Source organism: Spea bombifrons, chromosome 1 (assembly GCF_027358695.1).
Source record: "Spea bombifrons isolate aSpeBom1 chromosome 1, aSpeBom1.2.pri, whole genome shotgun sequence".
NCBI lineage: Eukaryota > Metazoa > Chordata > Amphibia > Anura > Pelobatidae > Spea > Spea bombifrons.
In genome coordinates, this window is record NC_071087.1 from 135,439,876 (window position 1) to 135,466,773 (window position 26,898).

At 39.4% G+C, this 26,898-nt stretch overlaps 1 protein-coding gene across 2 annotated transcripts in view; it reads left to right on the forward strand.

Annotated features, from left to right (window-relative positions):
- The first annotated feature begins 1,556 nt into the window (after positions 1-1,556).
- Positions 1,557-26,898, forward strand: part of PJA2 (praja ring finger ubiquitin ligase 2) — a 29,654-nt gene continuing 4,312 nt past the window's right edge. Inside the window, exons 1-5 of one of the 2 annotated variants that reach the window (XM_053474408.1) lie at positions 1,557-1,656; positions 3,069-3,269; positions 5,016-6,009; positions 19,855-20,031; positions 24,953-25,138. In XM_053474408.1, coding sequence (XP_053330383.1) covers positions 3,071-3,269; positions 5,016-6,009; positions 19,855-20,031; positions 24,953-25,138 — 1,556 coding nt within the window. In that variant the 5' untranslated portion in view covers positions 1,557-1,656; positions 3,069-3,070. Of the gene's footprint in view, positions 1,678-3,068; positions 3,270-5,015; positions 6,010-19,854; positions 20,032-24,952; positions 25,139-26,898 lie in introns of both variants that reach the window. The other variant, XM_053474401.1, reaches the window with a different exon arrangement.

Sequence of the window (26,898 nt, forward strand, 5' to 3'; positions counted from 1 at the left end):
CATCATAGTTTATATAGTATAAATATAGTATAAATTGAAAACAAATCCTGAAACATTCCGGATGTAGGTTATACACCTTGCCATTTATGATTACAGACTTCAGTAAAAGAGGGCAGAAATGTAAACTGGATATTCTGTAGATGTCAATATATTTATTTGGGGTATTTTTAGAAGTTTATATCACAGGTGAATAAGTAAGGAAAAACCTAGTAACAAAGTGGGCCAAAATGCTTTGGCAGATATATGGCTCCCTGCAAAGGTTACAGACTGCACAGAAACTCCATTGACCCATAGCTGGCAAAGTGCATGCTGGCGAGTCCCGTCCACGGCGGTTGCATGCGCCGCTCGTTCTCCTCTGTACGTGCCAGCGTGGCACACCCGCGGGTGTAGCACACGCTGACACTGGTTATATAGTTTAGTGTACATCGCGACCAACGCATACAAATAGCGTCTAAAATTCATCCTGAAAGTTGTGCAGGTCTGATTTGCAGCTACCAGAAGTGCTTGTTGGATGGTTAATGGGGGTGTTCAATAAAGAAATAAAAGATTGTCACTGTTTGTGCTTGTCTATACTTTTGCTAGGTGTTTCAAGGAGAAGAACCCAACTCCAGTGACCCTTACACTGGTACTAATGTGTGAATTCTTCTGTTTAGGGCCTACTTAAGCAGGCACACCACACCTAGGTACCCTTGCAACGGAGGTGCTCAGCCGGGTCACGTGTGACCCTGCATTTGTAGTGAGGCAGTTTGCACAGAGAGTGATAGGCATGAGTTAGCATATGGAATTAGAGTGAGTGTGTGTTAGAGAGTTTTAAGATGAGGTGTTAGTGTTAGTGGATATGTTAACATATAGTGTTAGTGTCAGCGGGTGTGTGTCAGCGTATGGTGTAAGTATTTGATGTTGGAGTGAGTTTGTGTGTTAATGTATGTTGTTAATGTGTGTTAGAGTGAGTTTGCGTAGATATGTGTGTGCTTGCTGGGGAGGGGACACCAAATAAACCCACACCCAGGCAGCAGTAACCCTAGGCTCACCATTGTTTGTATATGGGGGCCTGAGGGGCCACACTGCTTTATTAGACCCCTGAGCCTGAAGGTGCCAGCTCTCCTGTACTTAGTGGGTATACTTTTAACATAGTTTGCAGATTTCTATGTACTGAATGTAGAATGTATGCGCAGTGTATTTTTTAACAACCCTTGATGTTCTGTAATGATATTGGGATTATTTTTAGCAATTTTAAGAGTTCCAAGAGAGATGTTCTTTTATATTTGTTTCTCTGATTTTCCTGGCTTATTCTAAAGGTATGGAGGTCCTGAATCTAACGCTGCATCAGAATTCATCATTGTAACAAGAATCCCTCTCTAGCACATCCCACCCCGGGCTACATAATCACGTAATACCTTCGCGTCACTGAACGCAGCGAGATTTAGTTATGTAGATGCACCTTACCTGTAAGAGCGTGAAGCATCTTCTTTCAATTGGCTAACTCAGTTCCTTGTCCCACCCGACTTCGCAAGCTGATTGGCTCTGCGCGATCCAACTGCCTAAGATGATTGGCTATAGCGGTGACGTGCGTTGCTCTGTGGTGTGAGCCGTGACGTTTCTCCTGTAATCGGTGTTGCTGGGAGCTGTTGTGTGCGCGGGGATACCGTTTGGCAGGTACCGGAGAGCAGAGGCAATGTGAGGGCTAAGGGGCCGGGATGCCAGGGGTACCTCGTAACGTGATGCGAATACAGGGAATGGCTCAGAAATAGGTAATAATGGCAGTCGAGGCCTGGGCAGAGAGGGGGCGGGGTTAGTGGTGTAGCATCACTGGGTTCACAAACATACACACCTAGTGACAACATAAACACACATGCACACACAGGGGCCATATGTTACAGAGTAGGGCACAACGTGTAGAAAGGTCACTGCTAAAACACACTACCACAGAGCCAGCACCTGCCAATGAACCTATACAAACAGCACACGTGTCAGAATCAATGCACAGTATTACAGCACACAGGGGCTGATGCTGCATAGTAGGATATAACACCTGTGGCTATATGTTATAAGTATATGATATGTGTAAATGGGCTCTGAATATAGCACCTGTGGCTATATGATGTACATATGATATGTGTAAATGGGTTTAGCAGGCTTGTTTTGTGGAATTGCTGCTAGCAACTTTGAATGTGCCAATTACTGTATTTGGTATTTTTTGCCCCAAAAGCCAATTCATATTTTATGAAATGCCCCACTTTATGTGGTTTGCCTGTGTGAGCAGTCTGCGTTTTGGTGCCGGGGGTTTATTCGCTAAATGGAGCACTGGGAAAAGGGTTGTGCTTTCACAGTAGTCCTTGGACTTTAAATGGAACTTTCCAACTAATGATTATTTTATATTCACAGTGATTGCTCTACCTCCTACACTTTTGCAGATAAATCTGTTACCTTGACACATATGACACACATTTTCTATAACCATACAGTCTTTTGATACACTTTATCACATGGTTATTTGGAAACTGGGCTTTGAAGTCCTATGTTTCTGATCGCATTATGTGTGATTGGCCAGCAGGCCAGGGGTCCTTGGCGATATCTGCAGCATATCTACTACCCTTCTAATTGCTTCCAGTGGTGCCAGCGCTGGAAAGGGAATGCTTGAACATATGTTAAGGCATTCAAACAGTGTAGGTAAATGGGTGCTTGCCCAGAGCACCATTACACCAAAATGCACTCAGAGCCAACAATGTTGGTTCCTGCTGATATTGCAGAGTCCAGGCCAGGAGAAGATCCCCATATGATTAAAAAAAACACAAAGTGTGCTGTAATATCCTGAGGATCATGTTGACACCTGTTTGTGGCCTTACTAGTACGTTTGGTCCTGAAGAGGTTAACTTTGTTCTTTTTTGTAAGTTAAAATTCTATTTAATATTTTTAGCCTGGCTATCTTATGGTTGTTTTTCACTGTTTTTGCACATTTCAAATGCCTGTGTCCTAAAATAACCTTGTTGTATAATGCTTGTCATTCTGCATTTTGCTTGATGTGCATATAACTGCCTTTCTTAATTATTCATTTGCTTGTGTTGCAGGAATGGGTCAGGAGGCCTGCAAAGCGGCCTGCCCTAAACCAGCAGGAGGTTATCAAACTATCACAGGGAGGAGGTATGGTAGAAGACATGCCTATGTCAGCTTTCGACCTTCTTTGGAGAGTCCAAACAGATCGTCAAGTCAGCAAATCAGTGATTGCGAAGGATTGGAGCTAGGAGATGTTCAGAAAGAAAACAATTTAAGTGTGTGCTATGTTATTATCTGTAACTGGGGATCAAAAAAAAATCTTAGGGGGTACTGGCCCTGTGAAACATGGCAAATGCATAATATTTAGTATATAAGTTTGCATACTGGCTACAGTACTGCGAGAAATATACATTTCATGATAATAGTTGTTAACGCTTTTACTTTTTATATGATTTCATTCCTAGTGACGCATTAGAATATTTTTATTTATATAAAATATATAAAACTAGGAGTTGTTTACTGAGTTGATTTTCAATATTTCTTGGTGTAATGGATAGGTCTTGCTGATGTTAATTGTCTCACTGAAAAATTAGGTTCCTAGTGTATGGAAATAACATCCAGCTTTGGTGCAAGCAAGAAGAAGAAATGGTACAGTTAGAGTGAATACATTTCTTTGGTGCATTGTTGTAAGCACAATATTTTTATGAAGAGATCTTATGTCTTTATTTACTGTAATGAGATGTAGTTATGACAATATAATATTAGTGGATTTCAACTTCTATCCCAAGGTCCCCACACAGCTCAGGCGTTCATCTCCTCATAGCAAGAAACGCGTCTTTTGATAATGCAGTCTCTGGTTGCCTGATAGATCCAGATGTTCTGATTAAAAGAGCGACCTGAGCATATGTTTCCTGACAGCCTACGCTGTTAGGAGGCATGAGGATAAAGTTATGGGTTGAGATAAAAACTTGAGTTTTAACTCATTGAGATGAAGTATAATGAATAGTTCTATTTTTTTCAGGTCTCTCATAATTTGTAATATGTTACTAATTTGCAAGATAGATGCCTATGTATGTTTTCTCAGTACAATGTGTTGCGTATTGTCTAGCACACTGTACTTTTATCTTGTATATGTTACCCATGCGCTTAGAATGTGTGTGCCATGACCTGTGTGCAAAAACAGTTTGGAATGACTTGAGTCATTGTGAAAATATTTTACAGCAGAGTAGGATGTTATATGTTTATGTATTTTTATGAATGAGCATGGCCCGATTAATCAGTGATGGAGTATGCTGAGCGATGAAGCTGTGCTCTTGCAGGGGTATTCTTTAAACACAAACTAGACTATGTTCTCTAGGACACAGAGTTTAGACATATTTACCTAGTTCCAACTGATGTTTTTTTTCCACTGTGTTTTGCTTGCATTGTAATACTTGCAGGTAATGGTGTTTTGAGAGGCAGGATTAAATAGTCCTGTTTTATTTCCTTGAAAGTGTTTAAATACAGTAGCTCAGTGATGCTGGTAAATGAAACCTAGTTTAATGTTGCTTACTGTAAATCATTGAAAACTTTCAAGGGGAAAGTGGTATTAGGAGTCCAATGAAAAGAAGGCTATTAATCCTCCCAGTATTCATGCACTAAAATATTTGTTAATCTCATTCATCATACTGAATGGTGCTCCCACCCTTTTTATTACTGGTATCATATTAATATTATGTGTAAAATATAGTCCTGTTTTCTTTTTTTTCTTTTTCAACTGTACTAGTTTTTGCATGGTATAACATTTCGCTGCATATTAGCCACTTGTATGTTATTGTCAATGCTCAGCTACTTTACTGTATAGATCTCAGTATTTTTTTATGCTGGATAATTCCCCCCCCATAGGATTTCTCATTTAAGTCCACTGCTTTCTTTAACTTGTAACTTTTGCATGAAAGGGAGCCCTGTTTATAATGCTTACTGTTAAGACCTTTGTACTGCAAGAAACAAACATTTAATTTTAAGTATATTTTCATTTCTAGTTTCCAAGGAAATTAATGATTCACCTATCTACAACCTTGGTAAAGCTTTATGTGTTGATCTTCAAGAAGAAAACACAAGACATAATGTTAATAATAGGATCTCTGTGCTTACTGAAGCTGAGAGGAATTGTGTGTCCTATTTCTCAGTGTCAGAATCTGCAAAGGAATGTCAGACATCAGGTAACACGGATGACTGTATGAAAACTATTGAAACCCACATCATGCATCAACACCCCTATCAAAATGGTGTTTCCTTTGTGGATATTGATTCCTATGAACCAGACAGTAGCGACGGGGAGGAAAATGTTTGCCTTTCTGAAAATATTCCATTAACAAAAAAGACTGAGACACAGCAGAAAACCCTAGACAACATGCTTTCAAAGCTGGAAGAGGATTATTTCAGTGAAAATTACCGTTTATCACAAGTGTGCACTGTCTCTCTAGACAGGTGTAGTAGTGTTGATTTAGACCCAGAACAGGCACAAGCAAACATTTGTATGAGACCTGTGTCAGTGCGGGAAACCAAACCAGTGGACAATTTAGGTGTCCATGAATCACAACAGAAGAAACATAGAATAGAAGTGGCAGAGAAAAGTAACACAGCGGTCAGTTGTGAACTAAATATAAACTACACAAAAACTGACCAAGGCAGTGAACCTGTTGTTAGACCAAAAATTAGGAAGCACACTTCTACCAGTTCATGCAATAAAATCAATTCGCTCACTGATACTGAAGGAAAGGACAATACAGGTGCTAGACTACGCACTCGAGACTTAAAAATGAATGCAGAGAGGATCTGCAAGGATGAGAAGAGTCAGAGTGACGCGTTATTTGACCCAGTAAACTTTGAAGAAGCGCTTAATGAATCAAGATTCTGTAGCAAAGATAGAGAACCGACCAATCTACAAGATAAGCCTATCTCAGATGACACGTTTTGGGATGAGTTTGAAGTTTACGGCAAGAGGCTGTCCAACTATAATAAAGATGAAGACAGGTAGGAAGTTATCTTGATTCAATATAGTTTTAAATTAATTAGACATTGGGTTATGTTTTATTTTTTATTTTGTTTAGACTTTATTTTAAAATAAGATTTTTACTAGCATTTTAAGACCACGTCTTGGGAAGGAAAACGCTATGATGAAGCTTGTGGTGAGAATAAGTACTAGTGAACCTGACATATGTGGTACAGCATAAATCTCATTACTGTATATTGAGCCAGGCACTAATGGCTGAATTGCATAACTCCAATCATAATATATTGAGCCATACAATGACAGTGGTGCAGCATAACCTTATATAGCATGCCAAACACTGACGATTGTACAGCATAGCTCCCATAATCAAATAGTAAGCCAGATACTGAGGGCAGTACAGCATAACTCCCATCAGTATAGTCTGAGCCTGACAGTGGTACAGCACGACTCCTCTCGTCATACAGTGATCCAGACACAAATAGTGGGACATGACTCCCATCCTTATATAGTGGTCCAGCATGACTCCTATTATTTTATGGCAAGCATGACACTGAGGGCGATACAGTATAATTATATAGTGATCTAGACAAAGATGGTGGAATAGAATTACTCATATTATACTGTGTTCCAGACACAAATGGTGGTACAGCATGACTCCTATCATTATATAGTGATCTAGACATAGATGGTGGTACAGCATGACACCTATCATTATATAGCAAGCCAGACACTGAGGGTGGTACAGTATAACTCCTATCATTAAATTGTGATCCAAACACAGGTGGTGGTACAGCAGGACTCCTGTCACTATATACTGAGCCAGACATTAACAGTGGTACAGCACACCTCCCACCATCATTTCTTTTTGCATTCACAAACTCAGAGCACGGGTGTGAATGCAACACCCTTAATGTTGTCCCTACCTTCTCCACCACTGCTTTCACATCCCTGCCTCCTTCTCTGCAGCTCCACTTATTCTCTTGCATATTCTTCTGTCTTCTTTCTTTGTCTGCTTTTCCCTGGTGTGGTATTATGACAAACTCCCAGCATTATAACAAAGGGAAAACATATATGTTATGTAGAGTACGTTGATATTGTTATTGCTTTTTAACCATTTTATTTAGTGCTAAGGAAGAAAATAAGATTGATGTGCTCAAGCTGTTTGGCTCCCTTGCAAAATCATAGTGATTTGACACGGGTATTTTTAGTGTAGTATTTAAAAAAAAAAAAAGCAAGACTATTAGGATAGTTTTTCTCCTCCTTTCACCATTTCAGTGCAAAACATGTTTGCACTGTGCTGTAACTCTAAGCTGCATTTGAAATCCTTGGTATCCAGTATTTTAGAAGTAGATGTGTTGACCAGTGGTATGGGACAAGTTGAGCCAGGGGTTAAGGCATCTAAGCTGTATGTGAGTCTCACGCATGTAATCAAGAACTTCAAAAGGAATATTTTGATGTCTTTCGGGTCTACCTCACACTCCTTATTTCTCCACAAACCAGTATGCACTAATATTCTGCAACTTTAATATGGTTGGATGCAGCATAGTTGCCCATCATTTAATAACTTTAGTATTTAATTGGATAAGTGCTTGTTAGACACAATTTGGAAAAATACACTAAGATATACTTTTGTATCAAGGTTTTATATCTTCTATGATGTACTCCTTTGTTGGGTTACATAGATGTGCAAGTCAATATGTGTTTCAAGCATAATAAAGACAGCTTTAGTGGTATTTACAAGCCCCTCCCTCTAACATGTATGTGCATATTACGCCTAACATATCACTGTAATGGAATTCTGTTTAAGTTGCAAATGTGAAAGAATATACCAATCCCACGTGGGAAAGCAAAAAAAAAAAAAAAATAATGATATAATTTGTTACGTTCCCAGTAACTGCAGCAGCCCAAAGAACACTCCTCTCAGTGTTTAGGAAATCAATTTGCACGGCTGTGAGTGCATATACACGGGAAAAGAAATAAATACAAAACAATAGTGCAATATGTATGGAAATGTATTAGTAGTAAAATGTTCTTCTTTAAAATTCTAAAATGATTGCAAAAAAAAAGTGTTGGCATAACTGATGTGCATAAGGGAATAGATGAGATCTTCAGTGTAACAGTCTGGATAACCTGGATAGTCTCAACGCGTTTCGCCAAAGAATATGTCTGGCTTCCTTAGGAGAGTTTTAAAATTCTGTTAAAAAAAAAAAAAACCTCATATTCTGTCAAAAGCAAAATATGCCAGTGTATATTGCGAAATGTTTCCTCTTCTTACGTGGTCCGCCTCCTTCTGTGCATATGATGTAATCCCGAAAATGTTACTACCATCTTTGATGGGCTTTCTTTACACCACATGTTTGTGAATGCAATTTATTTTTTAATTAGAATATTGTGTCCATACATATTGCACTATTGTTTTGTGTGGCAGGGAACACACTGACAACCTTTTATTACTTTGCTGGTCTCTGTGGGGCCCATTTCTTGCCTTTCTTTGGGACACTTCCCTTTACTTTGGGGACCGATAGAAAATCCTCTCTTGAAGGGATTTTTGTATGGGGATTTACAGGCTATTTAAACCGTTGTGAGCGGTACCCTGCCATTTTCTTTGTTCTATAGCTTTTTTTTAATCTTCTTCCTAAGCTGTCTGGTTTGTGCTTTTCCTGCCTAATATTCTAAGACTATTTCGATTATGCCCCTGAAAGCCACAATTAAGACCAAGCATTCCTATCTTTACGCAGCAGGAGTAGTATTACAAGAAATATTTTATGTATTTAATCATGTATATTGCCCCTGAAGGAGATCATCCATGTGTGCAGCCTGGGAGGTGTCAGAACATACCACTGAGATGTGACACAGTTGGTAATTTGGCCTTTTTTCTCCCTGTCTTTTCTACGTTCATAACCAGGCATATGAACATGAACTTTGGTGAAAACATTTCACTTTGGAGGTGTTTTGCAATTTAATGATTTCCTTTATACGAAGCTATATTACATTTGTAATTGCAGTATTTACATGGTGCACTTGTATATGAGGCTCTCTGATTCACTGTTTACTTGTTTGGTTTTATTTTGAGTTATTCTGAATCGTGTTGATCGCTTAATTGCAGAGTCAGGTATAGTGAAGTAGGTATTATAGACATAAGGAACTTATCTTCAGATTGTCTTGTACTTGGATTGCTAATTGTTTGTGTGGTTATTTAACAGTAACATAACGTTACTTTTCTTTTTTGGTTTTCTTCAGCAGAAATATACATGATTAAATACACAACTAAATTTCTTGTCACTTCTGCTGATTATTCGATTCAGTCACACACTACAGTGCCCCGCACTAATATTGGCACCCTCGGTCAATATGAGCAAAGAAAGCTGTGAAACTTGTCTTTATTTTTTTTACCTTTTGATCTTTTCTTCAAAAAATCTGTTCTCGTGGATATCAAACAAATTACTAGGATGGCCATGTTAGGGCCTTGATTTTTGCTATCAGTAAACCATTTTTGTGTTTATTTTGATGTATGTTTTGGAGCATTTGTCCTGCTGGAAGATCCAACCACAGCTCATTTTAAACTTTCTGGCAGAGGCCTCATTAAAGAGGCACCACCATATTTAACCCGTGGGCATGAGGTACTTTTCCATATTGCTACTTCTCTGTGTGCGCCAAACCCACCTCTGGTGTTTATTGCTAAAAATCTCCATTTTGGTTTCATCTGACCATAGAACCTGATCCCATTTAAAGTTCCAGTAGTGTCTGGCAAACTGAAGATGGTTGAGTTTATTTTTGGATGAGAGCAGAGGCTTTTTTCTTGAAACCCTTCTAACAACAAACGTCATGTAGGTGATGTTGGATTATAGCTTTGGAGACTTTCAGACCCCAAGACGCAACTAACTTCTGCAATTCTCCAGCTGTGATCCTTGGAGATTTTTTGCCGCTCTAACCATCCGTTTCGCAGTGCCTTGAGACAGTATAGACACACGTCCCCTTCTAGGTTTATTCATAACATTTTCAGTTGATACCACAGATGATCTGGTAGATTAACAGATACCACACCAAACTAGTAATACGCTGTCACCACCAAGTTATGTTTTAAGATGACTATAGTTTATGGACACTTCGGTAATGCCAAGTACAACATTAAACAGATAAAAAATTGTATAAAACTCAATTTTAGTAAAAACAATTCAGTAACTGGGTTTATTCAGTCTTTCTTGGAATGTTGGGTAGAGCACAGAGCCTGAAACTGAATTAATATATAGTTTCATCTGACAAATGTCACGATGCTTATGTACAAAAATAATTTGAACAAAGATGATAACAATTTAGACACTGAGTATACGAGAAACACAGAAATACCTCAATGTTCTTGTTTAGTTTGATGGTTTTCCGTGGTGTTACTAAAATAATCCATAGATTAGTTCCAGACAGAAATTTCCAGAAGCGGTTTTCTATTTTCTGAAAATCCCCTTGCGAGATGTTCCGCCCCTCCAGTGTCACAGAGAGATGTCCCAGGACTAGCCCTTGTATAAAAAATAAAAACCCAATATATTCAACATACATCTATTAAGACTGAGAGATTATTATTTATTATTATTTATTGTTTTATATAGCGCCATCAGATTCCGTAGTGCTGTACAATGGGTAGACAGGACATAACAAGTAACAAATAGTATGTAACATAACAAATGAATTGACTAACAGAGACAACAGGTGAGGAGGGCCCTGAGAGGTCAGAGATGGATAGACCGGGGGAGAGCATTCCAGAGGATAGGGGCAGCCCTTGAGAAATCTTGTAAGCGGGCGTGAGAGCTAGAAATCAGTGGAGAGGATAGAAGGAGATCATTGGATGAGTCGAGAGACCGGTTAGGAGTGTATTTAGAGTTGAGTGAGGAGATGTAGGGAGGGGAACCACTGTGAAGGGCTTTAAAAGTAAGAGTGAGGATTTTGAAATGAATCCTGAAGCGCACAGGCAGCCAGTGAAGAGACTGACAGAGGGGAGAGACGTTAGTAAAGCGATGTGAGAGGAAGATAAGTCTTGCAGCAGCATTCATGGTGGATTGTAGAGGGGTGAGATGGTTAAGAGGGAGACCAGCTAAGGCAGAGTTACAGTAGTCAAGACAGGAGATAATCAGGGCATGGACAAGAGCCTTAGTGGCATGTTGTGTTAATAAGGGATGGATGCGGGCAATGTTTTTAAGATGGAGGCAACAGTTTTTAGAGACAGACTGAATATGGTGTGTGAACGAAAGGTCGGAGTTGAGGCTGACACCAAGACAGCGTGCATGAGTAGACGGGGAGATGATGGCACCATTGACATTGAGGGAGATAGATGGGGGAATCTTAGCATTGGTGGGAGGGAAGATGAGGAGTTCAGGTTTGGAGAGGTTAAGTTTCAAGAAATGCGCAGACATCCAGGTAGAGACAGATGCAAGGCAGTTAGTTACAAGATCTAAGACAGAGGGAGAGAGATCAGGGGAGGATAGATAGATCTGGGTGTCATCAGCGTACAGGTGGTATTGAAATCCAAGGAAGGAAGTGTAAAGAGAGAACAGAAGGGGTCCTAAAACTGAGCCTTGGGGTACCCCAACTGAAAGAGTGAGGGGAGGGGGAAATGTTACTGGAGACAAACGCTGAAGGTACGCTTAGAGAGGTAGGAAGTGAGCCATGAGACAGCAGTATCACAGAGGCCAAGATCATAAAGCATTTGAAGGAGAAGCGGGTGGTCCACAGTGTCTAAAGCAGCAGAAAGGTCCAGTAGGATTAGCATGGAGTAGTGGCCCTTGGATTTAGCAGTGAGTAAGTCATTAGTAACTTTAGTAAGGGTGGTCTCAGTAGAGTGTCGAGGATGAAAACCAGATTGAAGAGGGTCAAGCAGGAAGTTGGAGTCTAGAAACTTAGTTAATTGTATATAAACAATTCTTTCAAGAAGCTTTGAGGTGAAAGGAAGTAGAGAGATGGGATGGTAGTTGGAGAGATCGGGTCGAGGGAAGACTTTTTCAAGATGGGAATAATGGTAGCATGCTTGAAGGACGATGGGACAGATCCAGTAGTGAGGGAGAGGTTGAAGATATGAGTTAGAGTAGGGACAAGGGTAGATGAAAGAGACTGGGTGACATGGGAAGGGATGGGGTCAAGGGGGCATGTGGTTGGACAAGAGGAAAGAAGAGCATGTACACCCTGACAGCAGAGAAATTAGTTAATGTAGTGAGGGGAGAAGAGGTCAGTGGGTAGGGGGGTGCATAGTCAGAGGGACTGTGCAGATATGTCATCTCTGATAGTTTGAATTTTATTATTGAAGAATGTGGCAAAGTCAGATGCATTAAGGTTAGTGGAAGGGGTAGTAGGGATCAGTCGAAGCAGGGAATTGAAAGTATTAAATAGTCATTTAGGGTTGTGAGACAGGGGGAGATGAGGGAGGTGAAATAGGTTTCTTTAGCAAGGTTAAGAGCAGAGTAGTAGGAACGTAGCATTAATTTATAGTGCAGAAAGTCGGACATGGAATTAGACTTTCGCCAACTATGTTCGGCAGTGCGGGAACAGTTATGGGGCAGGGGGAATAGGTTGAAAGGTACAAGAAGGGGAGAGTAGGAAGCCTACCCCTCCACCCTTCTTGTCATCAAGTCTGTGAGTGTGAGGTGTAGGCCACCATAGGAGAGAGCAGCAGGAGAAGCAGTGTTAGAAGACTTTAGCCAGGTTTCAGTTAGAGCTAGAAGGTGTAAGGAACTAGAGACAAAGTGCATTCCAGAGTGCAAAGGTAAATGGGGGGGTAGGAAGAGCGGCAGGGTATGTGGACAAGATTATTGAGGTTTCTGGAATGTTGACTGGGAGAGGATGAGGAAGAGAGTATCAAAGGAGGCCTAGGGTTTGGGAAGATATCCCCAGCTGCTAGAAGAAGTACAATAGAAAGTGAGAGGAGGTGGGAATAGGACTTGTGTGAACGGAGAGATTTCTGGGGGTGAGGGGAGCTGGGGGAAAGGGAGGAGGTGAAGTTGAAAAGTGCTTGGGATGAGAGAAGGGGAGAAGAAAGTAATGATGTCTTCAAGAAGTCACAAACCAAGCATACAAGGCCATTGCCATTATTGCATTTATTGAATTTATAGCAGAGCTCTGGTATTTAAATGTGTGGGTCAGTCTGTGTGGGTTAAGAGTACAAGCTGTAGGCTGTAAAAAATCATCTGGCTAGGTTACTCTTTCCAATGTCAAACCCCTGCATTATCCCAAGACATGCTATGCATGGCGGGCTGTCTTTCTGGGTGTTGTCTAGGCCCCTTAATTTCAGTGAAGAACTACAGTATACGAATAAACCATATGCTTCCAACTTTGTGACATCACTTTGCACAAAACAAGGTCCTTAACCCCTTCGCGACCTTTGCCGGTTCAGGACCGTCATGACATGAAGGTCGCTAAATGACCTTTGACGGTCCTGAACCGTCATAAAATTAAATAAGCTTAGAAAGTGATCAACGATCACTTTCTTCGCTTAAACGGCGTTACTGTAATGCCTCGATGTCGAGGCATTCAGTAACGCCGAGATCGGCATCGGGGGCCATGTCTGGCCCCTCCCCGGGGCGTCAACAGCCGCCATACATTGTATGGCGGCGGACGCCCGTTTTAAAAGCGTTTAGGAGGCGATCAACGATCGCCTCCTAAACTTAAATGGTGTCGCTGGAATGCCTCGATCAGGAGGCATCCAGCGACACCAAACACTTACCTTTGGATGGGCTGTGACCGCTCCGGAGAGCGGTCACAGCCGCCGCTGCCGGTGATCTTCGCCATCAAGCAAGATGGCGGCGGCCGGGAAAATAAACAATAAAGATAAGAGTTAGCTAGACGGTCTCCAGACCCTCTAGAGAACTCTGGCTCCACTTGCAGGTTGAATACAGGTACTGCATTCAACCATGCAAGTCAATGGAGCCCAGCTTTCTAATCACTATGTGATTAGTAAAATATTCAAAAAAAAAAATAAAAAATGGAAAAAAAAAATTAAAAAAAATGTGCTAACATTTAAAAATAATTATGCAGTGATGTCACTAGATGAACCATCCAGTACATTGCAAAATGTGTAAAAAAAAAAATATAAAAAAAGTATTAAAAAAATAAAATAAAATAAAAAAATAAAGTTTATTATTTTGAGCAAGTGCTAAAATTTCTCAAAAATCTCAACAAAGAGTTAAAATAAAAGCACTTCAAATACCCAAGGGGTGTCTAATATATAAAAAAAATGGCTGATGGGGTAAATTGGAGTGGCTGAGCTCAAAGATAGGGCATAGGTACAGACTGACCAAAATGGAGAAAAAAAGCGCACTTCCCAAATGTGGCATTTTAAATCTCAAACAACCCGACAAACCCATGCATGTGGGGTATCACTGCACTCAGGAGATGTTCCTGAACACACATTGGGGGGGTGTTTGACAGTGGCATATACCAGAACCTGTATATCTATAACTAAAGTACAATTTGTGTGAAAAAAAAAAAAAAAAAAATACTATTACAAAGTTTGACAAAGTGTAGTTCTATAATTGGTGCATGGAAAGGGTTAAAATAACAGCATTTGGAATACCCTGGGGTGTCTAGTTTTCAAAAATATATGGTTTGAATGGGTTAAATTGCGTTAACCCGCTTCAAAGATGTTCCAAAGAGGAGATGGAGGCAGACTGACCAGATTTGTTAAAAAAGGTTTGGAAATCATAAAACGCTGCTTGTACTTATTGCCCTATAACTTACAAAAAACAGCAAAAAAACATAAAAACATTGGGTATCTCTAAACTCAGGACAAGTAGTAGAATCTATTTAGCTAGTTTTTTTACTTGCTTTTTTAGGTGAGTAAAAGATTTTTCAAATAAAAGTCATAAAATGTGTTTTTTTTCAATTTTTCACCATGTTTTTTTATTTTTTTTTATAGTAAATAAGGTGATACGATCAAAATAATGGTATCCGAAGAAAGCCCATCTTGTCCTGAAAAAAACAATATATAACTTATGTGGGTTCACTAAATGGTTGAGGAGAAAATTACAGCTGAACACAAGCACCACAAAAGTGTCAAAACAGCTGCGGTCCCACAGGGTACAAAACGAAAAATGAGCCCGGTCCTTAAGGGGTTAAAGACATGCCTTGACAAGTTTGTTAGAGGAGCTTGAATGGCCTGTGCAGAGCCCTGACCTTAACATAGTTGAACTCCAGGCATTCTCATCCAGCAATAGTTCCTGAGCTTACAATTGCTCTGTTGGCTAAATTACAACAGACACACTCCAAAATTTTGTGAAAAGCCTTGCCAGAAGAGTTGAGGCTGTTATAGCTGCAGAGCAGGGGTTTGTGAACTTCATATTAATACCCATGGTTTAGGAATGGGAGGCCCAACAAGCTCGTGTAGATGCAACCTAATGTATCTTCAAAAAGATTCCAAGTGCTTCATGGACTGGATGAAGTCTGAGATAAGTATGTTTCTTATGAGGCTCAGCATAAACTTTTAATGAAAACTGGTTCATTCAAAGGTTTCAAATGGAAACTTTTTTCCCCAGAGCCTTTGTGGTGGATGCCTACTTGAGTATTTCCATTCGACTAGACCATCGGTAACACCTCAAGTAGCATCTCTTCCCTGTTTTTGAGATCTCGTGGGCAACAAGGGCATTCATAAAGGGTATTGTCTTCATACCATGCCTTGATGCTTTGCTCATTCAGCTTATATTCTTTGTCAACATGTTCAGATGGAATTTCCCTGAGTCTTCTCTGGCTCCACATCAGAAGACATTGACTCCTCGTCACCATGGGCCTGATAGGTCAGCCTTGTTTCTGGACAACCATCCCAGACTGGAAGAATCTTCCCTGTTTTGGTTGTCCTGGTGTGCCAACCTAAGAAAAGGTGCATGCTATCAGCTTCAGTGGTTCTACATCACAACAGATGCCACCTTTTCAAGCTGATGATTTAATTTAGCAGATGATGTCAAGCAATGTGTGTGGCCAGAAGGCAATTTGCTGCACTTGATTACTACAAGCTTTTAACTGTCTGCAAGGTTTTAAGACCAGTGGCGTATCACAAGATGCATAGCAGTGGAGTCTGATGAGTGGCTGTAGGGGTATACCTAGAGTATTTTGGCACCTGGGCTTAATCCTATGTTTGGCTAATATATGGATCTGATGGCTACTGCAGCCAGAGACCCAGAGGGTTTAAATGCCATATATCACACTTAGGGCATGTTTGGCATGTTTTCATGTATTTTCTTTTAATGTATAATGTGACCCAACATATCTGAAGAGGCAGGACACATGCGATCCTCATTTATCCAGCCTGGCCCTAGAGACTCTGTTACCCACGTGCTCTAAGTTTGTCCCTGGTTCCTTCCTTCTGCCTATCTCTTCAGCTCTTATGACCACCCGGAGCCTTCCCTTGCGGGGCGCTGCCAGGACTGCACATTGACGTCGGTGGGCGGTCCTGCTGACAGTGGTGGGAAACACCCCCATTTCAAGGAAAAATGGGTGAGGAGCGTGGTGTGTCAAGACCCCGCTCCCGTGACCCGGAGGATTCAGGTCTTGACCCAGAGAACCGGAGGAGTAGCGCTCACCCGGCGATCTCTGTGTCAAACCCGGAGAGTTCCCAGGTATGCTTATGACACAGGGTACTGCCTGGGCCCTCAGACCCTAAAATTGAGAGCCTTGCTTTTATAAAAAGGGTCTTGAAAGGGTTATCAGTCACTGTTATATTTACCCTTCTTCAGAGCCCCAGTGGGATCACTTCTGTTCATAACGAGAATATCTGGGAATGGTTTAAATTTAGATCTATCGTCTTGGCCATTTATCCTTTCAAGACATAGCAAAGGCAATTTATTGCAAGTGCTCATTTCCCCTGGTGTTCCAGCAAACATTACATGGATTTATGCCTGCCCAAGTAAAAAAAAACTTCTTTCCTGGACTCTACGTCCATTCTGTTAACAGAAGCATTGACCATTATAGATTGTTTGTTTTTCAGTCATACAATTCCTCTTTGGTGAAAATAAAATTAAAGTGTTTATTGGGATTAGGGAAAGTTCAACATTCTGGTCAACTTCACCATCCATTGATAGAGGATCTTTAATTTATGCAATATGTCATGGGTTCCTCCCTCTTTCAGTATTAGTAATTGGTTTACCACACTGCATTTCTGGTCTCTTTAAATAAATTACATTAAATTACATTTATGGGTTCTGCAGTTTTTTGTTTGTTTTTAAATTAAATTGTAAGTGGTATCTTGTTATGAATATATTTGGTATGCAGAGTAAGACTTGTCTGATTTTACTGAGGAGAAAAATGTATTCAGGTTTAGTTAACATCATCCAAAGTATATAAATGACTGTTAATTTTGACACTTTCAAGAAAACGTGTGGAGACAGGAATATCAATCAGACTAAAACTGTTTCGCGTAATTAAATATAACTTTCTAGGCAGCATTACTCAATGTCAAAATTTAGTACAAGGCATTGCTATGTATTTGCCAACATGCAGGGTGTCAGAGTCGTTTTTCAGGTAAAAGCGATGTGTGGGTAGTTGTGCTATTTCAAAGTCCCCTTAGGCCTATGTGTATGTATAGTGTGCGTAAAGATGTAGGTTTTTTACTTGATCAAAAGAGACGCAATGGTAACTCTTTATAGCTAGATGTTCTACTTTCACAGATATTTCACGTTCCTGCTGTAAAAGTCAAATCGGTTGCATATTACTGATGTTTTTTTATATAATGTTTACAATAGAATAATTAATTAAAGGGCAGTCTAGTATCCCAGGCAGCCGCCTCAATGAAGAATACTGCATAAATAAAGAAGCTGCAGCGCTGAAGCTTTCTCCGTCAACTGAGTTTTCTCCCCACTGATTGGCTGCTTGAAACAGGCAATCGGTGGCAGGGAAGTGCACTTGAAATCAGTAGGGGCACTTTCTTCACATGCACACAGGGGGTCTTCCCATAACCCTCGCTGAGCCTGCACTAGAGCAGACTGGCAGTGAGTATATCCTGTTACAGGAGATGTCTTTGACTGAACAAATCTCTTGTAAGCCAAATAGGGATGGGGAAAGACACAAATGCATATGGGGAATATCTTCAGAATCACCCCATGCAGCGACAACTACATTGAAGGGACTTCTTGGCTATCCTATACATTTAACATGCATGTGATGGCTGGCGTATCCCTTTGACTTCAAACTAGATTGCTGTTGTAATTTAGCAGTGCTAACCCAACACTGCTTTTGTTCAGCACTGACCGCTATGACAGATGTATAGCACACCCAAAGTGTTTTAATTGTACCTCGAAAATGAACCTACCCTACAAATATGTGATATTCCTAATGGGCATCTCTTTATAATGCGTGTTGTCCCTATTGCCTTGATGACTCATAAACCTTTTCCCCTCTGATGTGTTGCAAATTGCATTGCAAATACCTATTCCCCTTATAACGCCCTCCATAACAATGTTCCTCCATGCATTTCTGCCCTCATAAGCAAATACTCTCCTGCTCGATCCCTACCTTCTTCACATGGGCTAAGTCTCTCCTCCTCACTTATCACCTCTTTTTTCCGTCTACAAGATTTCACTCGGGCTGCCCCGTATCTCTGGAATCTACTTCCATCGAACCTTCAGCATTCACCCTCCCTCCCAACATTCAAGAAAGATCTCAAAACTCACTTTTTCAGAGAAGCATACCCATACCTGGGAACTCTCCGTGTTTGACCCGGAGATTGCCGGGTGAGCGCTGCTCCTCCGGGTCAAGACCCGAATCCTCCGGGCCGCGGGAGCGGGGTCTTGACACGCCAGGCTCCCCGTCCGTTTTTTTCCATTAAATGGGGGTGTTTCCCACTGGTGTCGACGGGACCGTGTAGCTGGAGCTGAGAAGTTCCCAGGTATGAGAATACCATCTTAGCTGCTAGAACTTCCTTGTTATCGATACAACCACCACACTACCTCTCACCCTTTCTCTGTGCCTTATGTTTGTCACCCCATTCCCTCAAGATTGTAAGCTTGCAAGAATCTCTCCACCGAATGTATCGGTTTGTCTTAGTCTGTCAATTCTCGTCTTGTCATACCCTTTGAATATATGTATTGTATTAAGCGCTGCGTAAATTGTTGGCGCTATATAAATAAAAGATGATAATAAAAACTCCTGTGCTATCTCACTTTGGGAAGTATGCATATATATCTGTGCACAGGCGTCCAAAATAAAGATGATGTGGGAAGAGGGGTTTCGGGGGGCTTAGAGCATTGGGCACAAAAATCTCACTACTAGGAATGTATTGTACCTGAATAAAAGGGGAGCTTAGATCCTGGGGTGCAGGGTGGCTAGAAGTGAAGAAGACTTCTAACTGCCTGCTACCATGGTAACAGAGTTCAGAAAAAAAAAATGTCTGTATGCCACCAGCTGAACAGCTTACTGGAATGCAGAAAGAATCTGACTCCCTGCTAAGCCCAAAAGCATTTTCAAAAGTTTTCAGACTTGTGTAAATGTGTATTTTATCCTTAGGTTGTGTTTCTTTAGTATAATTGTGGCATGCAATTTGTGCCTAGCCTGCAGCATGTTGTGTACTGTCACCTACATCGGGTTGTAAGCAATCTACATGTAGGCACAGCCACATATACTGGATTGATTTTACTAAGGAGGTTGTGGCTTTAAAGAATATATTTGGTTTTAATTGATTTTATTAATGGGTTGAAGTATGGGGAAATAGTGAGGGCTACAACGTGATATATGTTTTCCCTTTTTTATTATTTATACCATTTTATTGTGATGTGGTGCTATAAATAGCTTAGCTTGTCCCAAAAAAAGATTTCTATAGGTCTCTCTAGGTAAAACTTAACTGTCTACAAGTTGTGACCTAAATATGACCATAGCAAAACTAAGAAAATTGGCTACTTTTGCAGCTCTGTTTGCAGTGATGGAGAGTGGTCTACATGTCTGCCATCCTATTTCTCTACTGATAAAGATCATTCCTCAAGTGATGAGAGCTGGGAGACTCTACCTGGAAAAGAAGACCATGAAGTCCACAGTAACAGCAGCAGCCTAGAAGAAGAAAACTCGGATTTCTGTTTCCAAGTTGAGTATGTATTTCCATACATATTCTGTATCACACAAGTCCATTCCAGCCTGTGTATTTGTTGAGACGTTTTTGAGAAAGTATATGATATAGTGTCCCTTTCAAATTAATTTGTTTGTCTTTCACACTATTAAGATGTGAACCTTTATTTTTATACTGTTATTGATGTCTGTTTCAGACGGTGGTAATGATTCATTCACCCATTATTTATTTTTATTTTTTTTGTATAAGCTATATTTCTTGAGTTGATTGCTTTAGCCTGTTTGGGGAAGGCATCCTAATTTTAGGTTTTTGGGAAGCCAATATGTAATTAAACAATTAACGTTGCACATCTATGTCGAACATGCTATAAAGCATGTTGAAAATGTTTTGGGCTCTTTATATTTATAATGGGGCCCTGCTCAGTTGGGGATCCTGTGATGATTGTGTATCGTTGATGAATAGTGTGTCAGTGGATAATACACATGCCGGATAAATACACAATATATACAATTTTAAATGTTAATACAATGCGAATAACTGGTCTAAATATGTACACTATGATAGATAATGTACAACAGAGCAAAGTGAGTAGAAATTTAAAATCATCTTCGCTCTCAAAGATAATAATTAGAATATTTTTGTTGAGACAAAAATCCCAAGACTTCAGTAGGGAGTGTTGACTAGTTAAGACATACAAAATGTCTGCATTGTATGTAATATATTTATCAAAATACCGGAGGGATATCCTTGAAGTATGCGACAACATACAACCTGTGAACTATCACTTGGATTTTTTGTGTAAGTTAACCAACTTATTAGTGAAAACATAGGGTTCAATGAATAGAAAATACTAAACCAAGTATGGCCACAGTAGAAAATAGTAAATCCATCACTTTCGTGAAAATGTAACTACTGTTCCCTGCTTATTGGTAACTGTAAAAGAATGAAAACAATATTTTTTTAAATCATTTTTCTGTATAGAAACATTGTCAAATTAGCATTTCTTGCTACTTTAATGAAGACTATTAACAAACACCATTATTGGTTTAACAAAGCCAATCTTGCATGTTTCAATTGCTTTCCAATTACAGCTTCTATTTAAACTATCTAATGAGCATATGAAAAAACACATTTTCTTTTCTGTTTAGAATTGTTTGTGATGCGCATAATACATCAAAAGAAAAATGCTATCATAATCAAACAATGCTAGTGAATGTTCTGTGCGATGTAACCTTTTGTTGTTCTGTTCTCCAACAAAAAGATTTACGTTGTTTTATGGCTGTTGGTAGTTTAAAAAGTTTTTTTTTTCCTCAAACGTTTTAGGTTCCTGACTGACTTGTAATTTACTCTCTTTTTTCATCTAGAAAACAATTTGAATATCTTTTTAACTTGTTTATCTGAAATGGCTTTGCCATAAATTAAAAGTTGTAGCGGAACGATTCTGCTTTTTGTTAAAGGCAAATAGTTTTTACGTGTTTTCGAAAGAAAATTGATATAGCTGTATTAACTTTAAGACAAAGTGGAGTCTTTGACATACCTTTTTATTGCGCAAACATAGAAAGCTACCTAAGCTTTTGGGACTCTAGAAGTCTCTTCTTCAGAAAGAATGTCTATAATTTCAGACTTCAATGAGACTTCTGCTTCAATGTGAAAAACAGTAATTACTGTTTCCAGTCCAAGTAACAAAGTCCAATCACAAATGCCTGATTAAAAATTCATTAATTGTAATGTTTAGCGAAGATTTTTTCATGTTTTACGGACCAGCTATTGGTCGCTTTAATACCCTATGTGAATCACAGTGATATTACATTGAAAGTGTGTGTGCTGATTATAGATTCATTATTTTTCCACTGAAAACAAATAATTTTGGTGTGCTGTCTTTATATGTTTCCACCTTAACAACGTTTACTGATCTTATAAAGTTTAATGATAAAAGGCTTTCCTTTTGCGTGTTGAAAACCATTTTTTTAATCAAATTTGCTGTAGCTTTTTCTTAATTAAAAAGTTTCTCATTGAAACAATCTTAGTTGTAAAATAGAAGAATATAATACTTGATACAACATATAGCTTTTGTTCTAGTTATAAACAACAAGCAGCTCTATTAAAATAAAAATGTGCATATAAATGCATACTTAAAGCACTAGGAACCCGCAATGTATTCCTAATATCAAAACGGCAGCTAATTGTGCTGAATATTTATGCAAAGCAATGGCGTTAAATATTAAATATTAAATAGAGGCTCAAGGATGTGCTGGATACTTGCAGTAAATTTTATTTCAATATGCTGGAGCAATATCCAGTAATCTCACTTGAGCCTTCTGTATGGATTTACAATTAGAGCCTTGGATGTGTTAAAGATCCAAATAGTTCTTGATACATTCTATCTCTATCGCTTCATCAGATGTATACACTCACTGGCCACTTTATTAGGTACACCTGAATTGCTTGTTAACACAAATAGCTAACCAGCCAATCACATGGCAGCAATTCAATGCATTTAGGCATGTAGACCTGGTCAAGACAGCATGTGGCATTATTGTTGGTGCCAGACGTGCTGGTCTGAGTCTTTCAGAAACTGCTGATCTACTGGGATTTTCACATACAACCATCTCTAGGGTTTATAGAGAATGGTCCGAAAAAGAGAAAATATCCAATAAGCGGCAGTTTTGTAGACTTGTTGATGTCAGAGGTCAGAGGAGAATGGGCAGACTGGTTTGAGATGACAGGCAACAGTAACTCAAATAACCACTCGTTACAACCCAGGTATGCAGAATACCATTTCTGAATACACAACATGTCGACCCTTGAAGCAGATGGGCTACAGCAGCAGAAAACTGCGACATTCAGATGGCAGGGTCAGACTTTGGCGTAAAACAACATGAAAGCATGGATCCATCCTGCCTTGTATCAATGGTTCAGGCTGGTAGTGGTGGTGTAATGGTGTGGGGGACACTTTCTTGGCACACTTTGCACCCCCCCCCAGTATTGTTGCTGACCATGTCCATCCCTTCATGACCACAGTGTACCCATCTTTTGATGGCTACTTCCAACAGAATAATTCACCATATCACATCTCAAACTGGTTTCTTGAACATGACAGTGAGTTCACTGTGCTCCAGTGGCCTCCACAGTCACCAGATCTCAATCCAATAGAGCACCTTTGGGATGTGGAGGAACAGGAGATTTGCTTTATGGATGTGCAGCAGACAAATCTGCAGCAACTGAGTGATGCCATCATGTCCATATGGACCAAAATCTCTGAGGAATGTTTCCCGCACCTTATAGAAACTATACTAAGAAGAATAAAGGCAAAAAGGGGTCCAACCCAGTACTAGCAAGATGTACCTAAAAAAGTGGCCAGTGAGTGTATATTGCTGGGAAAAAAATGTTCCATTTATCTATCACCCTCTCTGTAAAGTGGGAACTTGTAGTCCATCTGGTCTTTCTAAAAACATTTAGCCAGTTGTGACGCCACAAGAGTTACTATGGCTTCCTTTTCCATTCACACCTGTAAAGCAGATGCTTTGAACATTGAGTTGTAGTTATTGATTAGGTGTATAGATGTTGTTATTAAGAGGCTCAAAATAGCTGGTGGGACACAGGCTATCATCACCCCATCAACTGCATATGCCCAGCCCCAGCTATGTTAGCACCCACATCATCAGGTTTAAAGTCCCAGGACCACCTCGTAATCACCAGTCCAGCTCTATTTATTAATGTCAAGTGAGGATGGAAAACCCCTGAGTCTGATTTAAAGATTTTTGGACCATTACCTGAACCTTTTTGTGTTCTATAGCAATTTTAGCGTACCCATCAGGATATCTAACTTAGGAAGAGCTTCAGGTGACATTTCCTTGAGGACTGCCCTTGTTTGTGGATTTTCTATACATTTTTTGTCTGTAAATGTGTGTTGGACAGGAATGATTGTGCACACAGAGCATATTCGCTAACAGATGTCTTTTAAACTGCTTTATTACTAGAACACTTTGATTTTCCTCCCTGTCTGAATGCTGCCAGCCCTCCCCTGGTAAAAGAGAAAACTGAATAATAGCGATCAAAAAGTCAACACCTCATTTCATGTGTTGATAAACGCACGCTTTTTACCTTCAAGCTGATTCCTGCAGGGTAAAGGATACTGTTTAGTGTTAGAATGATTTGTTGTGCTTGAGTGGTGCTTCCAAAATGCAGTAAGAAAAGCTCTGTGAACATTTTAATCTAATAGACTATTTCCGTGTCTCAGAATAGTTTTCTTGCACAGACTATAAATCCTCATTTACAGTTCAAGTCATGATATGATTTAGAAGGAATTAGATATTTTTCACCCAGAATTAGCCAGATGAGAATCTACAAATACTTATGTCCTGGATGTAATTGTTTGGCCATGATGGCATCTGGATTTTATTGTAACTTTTCATGCTTCTCTGGATTGTTTCATGATTTAAGGAAATTTTTAATACATGCATCAAGCAGTAAGGTGTTAGCTGTGGAATGAAAAAAGCAAATCGGATAAAAATGATATTCATTTCCAAACTGAATTGCATTAGATTGTAGGTTTATGAGACAACTTGGGTCTCTGTTTCAGGAATTGCTTATAGTTCTCCAGTTAAATCTTGTCAATTAAGGGATCCATGCTTTTTACCAAAGTTGTTTATTGAGACAGCACTTAAGTTTTTGTTTTTTTATGGATTTTAAAAATGATTCAGCAAAGCATACTTAAAGTATATTGAAAGTAAAGCTTGCAGGATTGATCAATTATTGGGTAAAATACTCCCTTCCTTACTTGTCCGTTTGTCTTTGTCGCTGTGTTCTATACAGACACCAGTTTCAGTGGGTATTTATTAAACTTAAATAACTTTAAGATGGCAGTTGTCATCACCTTTACTACTTCTATGTACTTTGCTTAAAGTGAAAACATAGGTGACCAGTTTCTTTTATTTTTATAGGGAGCAGAATTCATTGGAAGATGGAGAAATTCCTTGGTTACAATACAATGAAGATATTGAAAGCAGCACTGATGAGGAAAATGACATGGGAAGCCATTTTGTGCATGCAGGGTTTTTCATGCTAGACAGCAATAACAATTTGGAGGATGATTCAAGTATGAGTGAAGATTTGGAAGTTGAGTGGAGGTAGGTTTACATTTTTGTGATTAATATGTTCCAGATACACAGTTGTGTAAAGTTATAAAGGGTTTAGATGATTGTGAAGACTTTATCAGTAGCACATTTGCCCTTGCATTACTCATTTCTTCTATTTTACATATATTACATATATTTCATATTATGTTTGGAAAATCACTAGAGCACATTTTTAAGAAGTTACTCTACAATTACTGGAACTCTATTGCTGTATGAGCCCCCATGCTGGCCACATTTTTAATATCTGTTTTCTGTTTCAACGTAATTAATATTTTTCCCCACAATACCCACTGTTGACCAAGTCTGAGACTTTAACTTGGAGAAGATTTGTGTGAACCCAAGTTAACAACCACACCACGTTTTACAGAACATCATCTATGCTGGAATACATCTAGAGCACAACATTTTTAATATTCCTTCCAGTAGTTACAATAAAAAGACTTTGATTTGGGGTAGTATCTACAAGAGCCTCATCTAGCTTGATTTAGTACACTGGCTGGCTGCACATACACAGTATTGTTTGTTAGCTCAACTTGCAAGGCTAGTGGAAGCTCAACTGATATACTCTACTGAATGCGGACAGCCAACATACACTATATGGACATAGTATCGGGATGCCTGACCGCTACACCAATAGGGACTTTGATGACATTGTATTCTAAATACATAGACATTAATATGTAGTTGGTCCCATTTTTTTCAGATAAAACCGCTTCCACTCTTCTGGGAAGGCTTTCCACAAGATTTTGGAGTTTTTCTGTGGGAATTCTCGCACATTCGTCCAGTTGATTATTTGTGAGGTCAGGCACTGATGCTAGATGAGAAGGCCTGGTTCGTAATCTCAAAATCCTTCTCGGAAGAGTGGAAGCTGTTATAGCTGCAAAGGGGGGACCAACTACATATTAATGTCTATGTATTTTGAATGCTAGGTCATAGATGTCCCTGCTGGTATAATGATCAGATTCCCAATACTTTTGTCCATATAGTGTATTTAAGTACACTGCCTGCTTTAGCAGAACAGTGTTTGTGGTATGTAGAATTCACTACGTGGCTTATGGTTAGCAACTGATTTCAGGTGTAACAGTTTGTTTCGTAGCTCATTTTGAACTCTAGCCCTCATTATTTTTGATGAGCCAAAAGGAACTTGTAAATTAATATTGTGTGTTATTATAAGTCTGTCCGTTATGATAGTAACTAGTGAGCTGTATAGTTTTTACCCTATTATTTGATCAAATGTCAAACCCCAAACATTTTACTCCGTGTTCCAGGGACATCTAGAATGTGGTGTTGGCAGTGGTAACCATAATAAAGTATGCTATTACTAAATAACTTGGATTACTGCTATTGATTTGAAAGAGCATAATTCTTGATGACTTTATTGGAATGATAATATAATTTTCATTAACAGTTTGCCACCCCACATGCTTGTTCCAGTGCATTTGATTGCTAGTATCTATTAAAACATGAAACATTAGATATTTGAGTAAGCATGCCAATCTCCACACGTTTCAGATTTTGTAATATGTACCCTAAGGCAGGCCTTTAGTATGTCATATTAGTTTACAGTTTTTATTATAACGGTAACATATCTGTGATGCGGTATTTAGCTAATATGACAATACCTTGTGCAACGACACGAATTAACTGAAATGTTAATGTTTTAATTACAATGAGTCGCAAGAATTTGGCACGATGTAATAGACCTCTGCTTTTAAATTTGGTTATTTATTTGTTAGTGTGGCTACTAATTT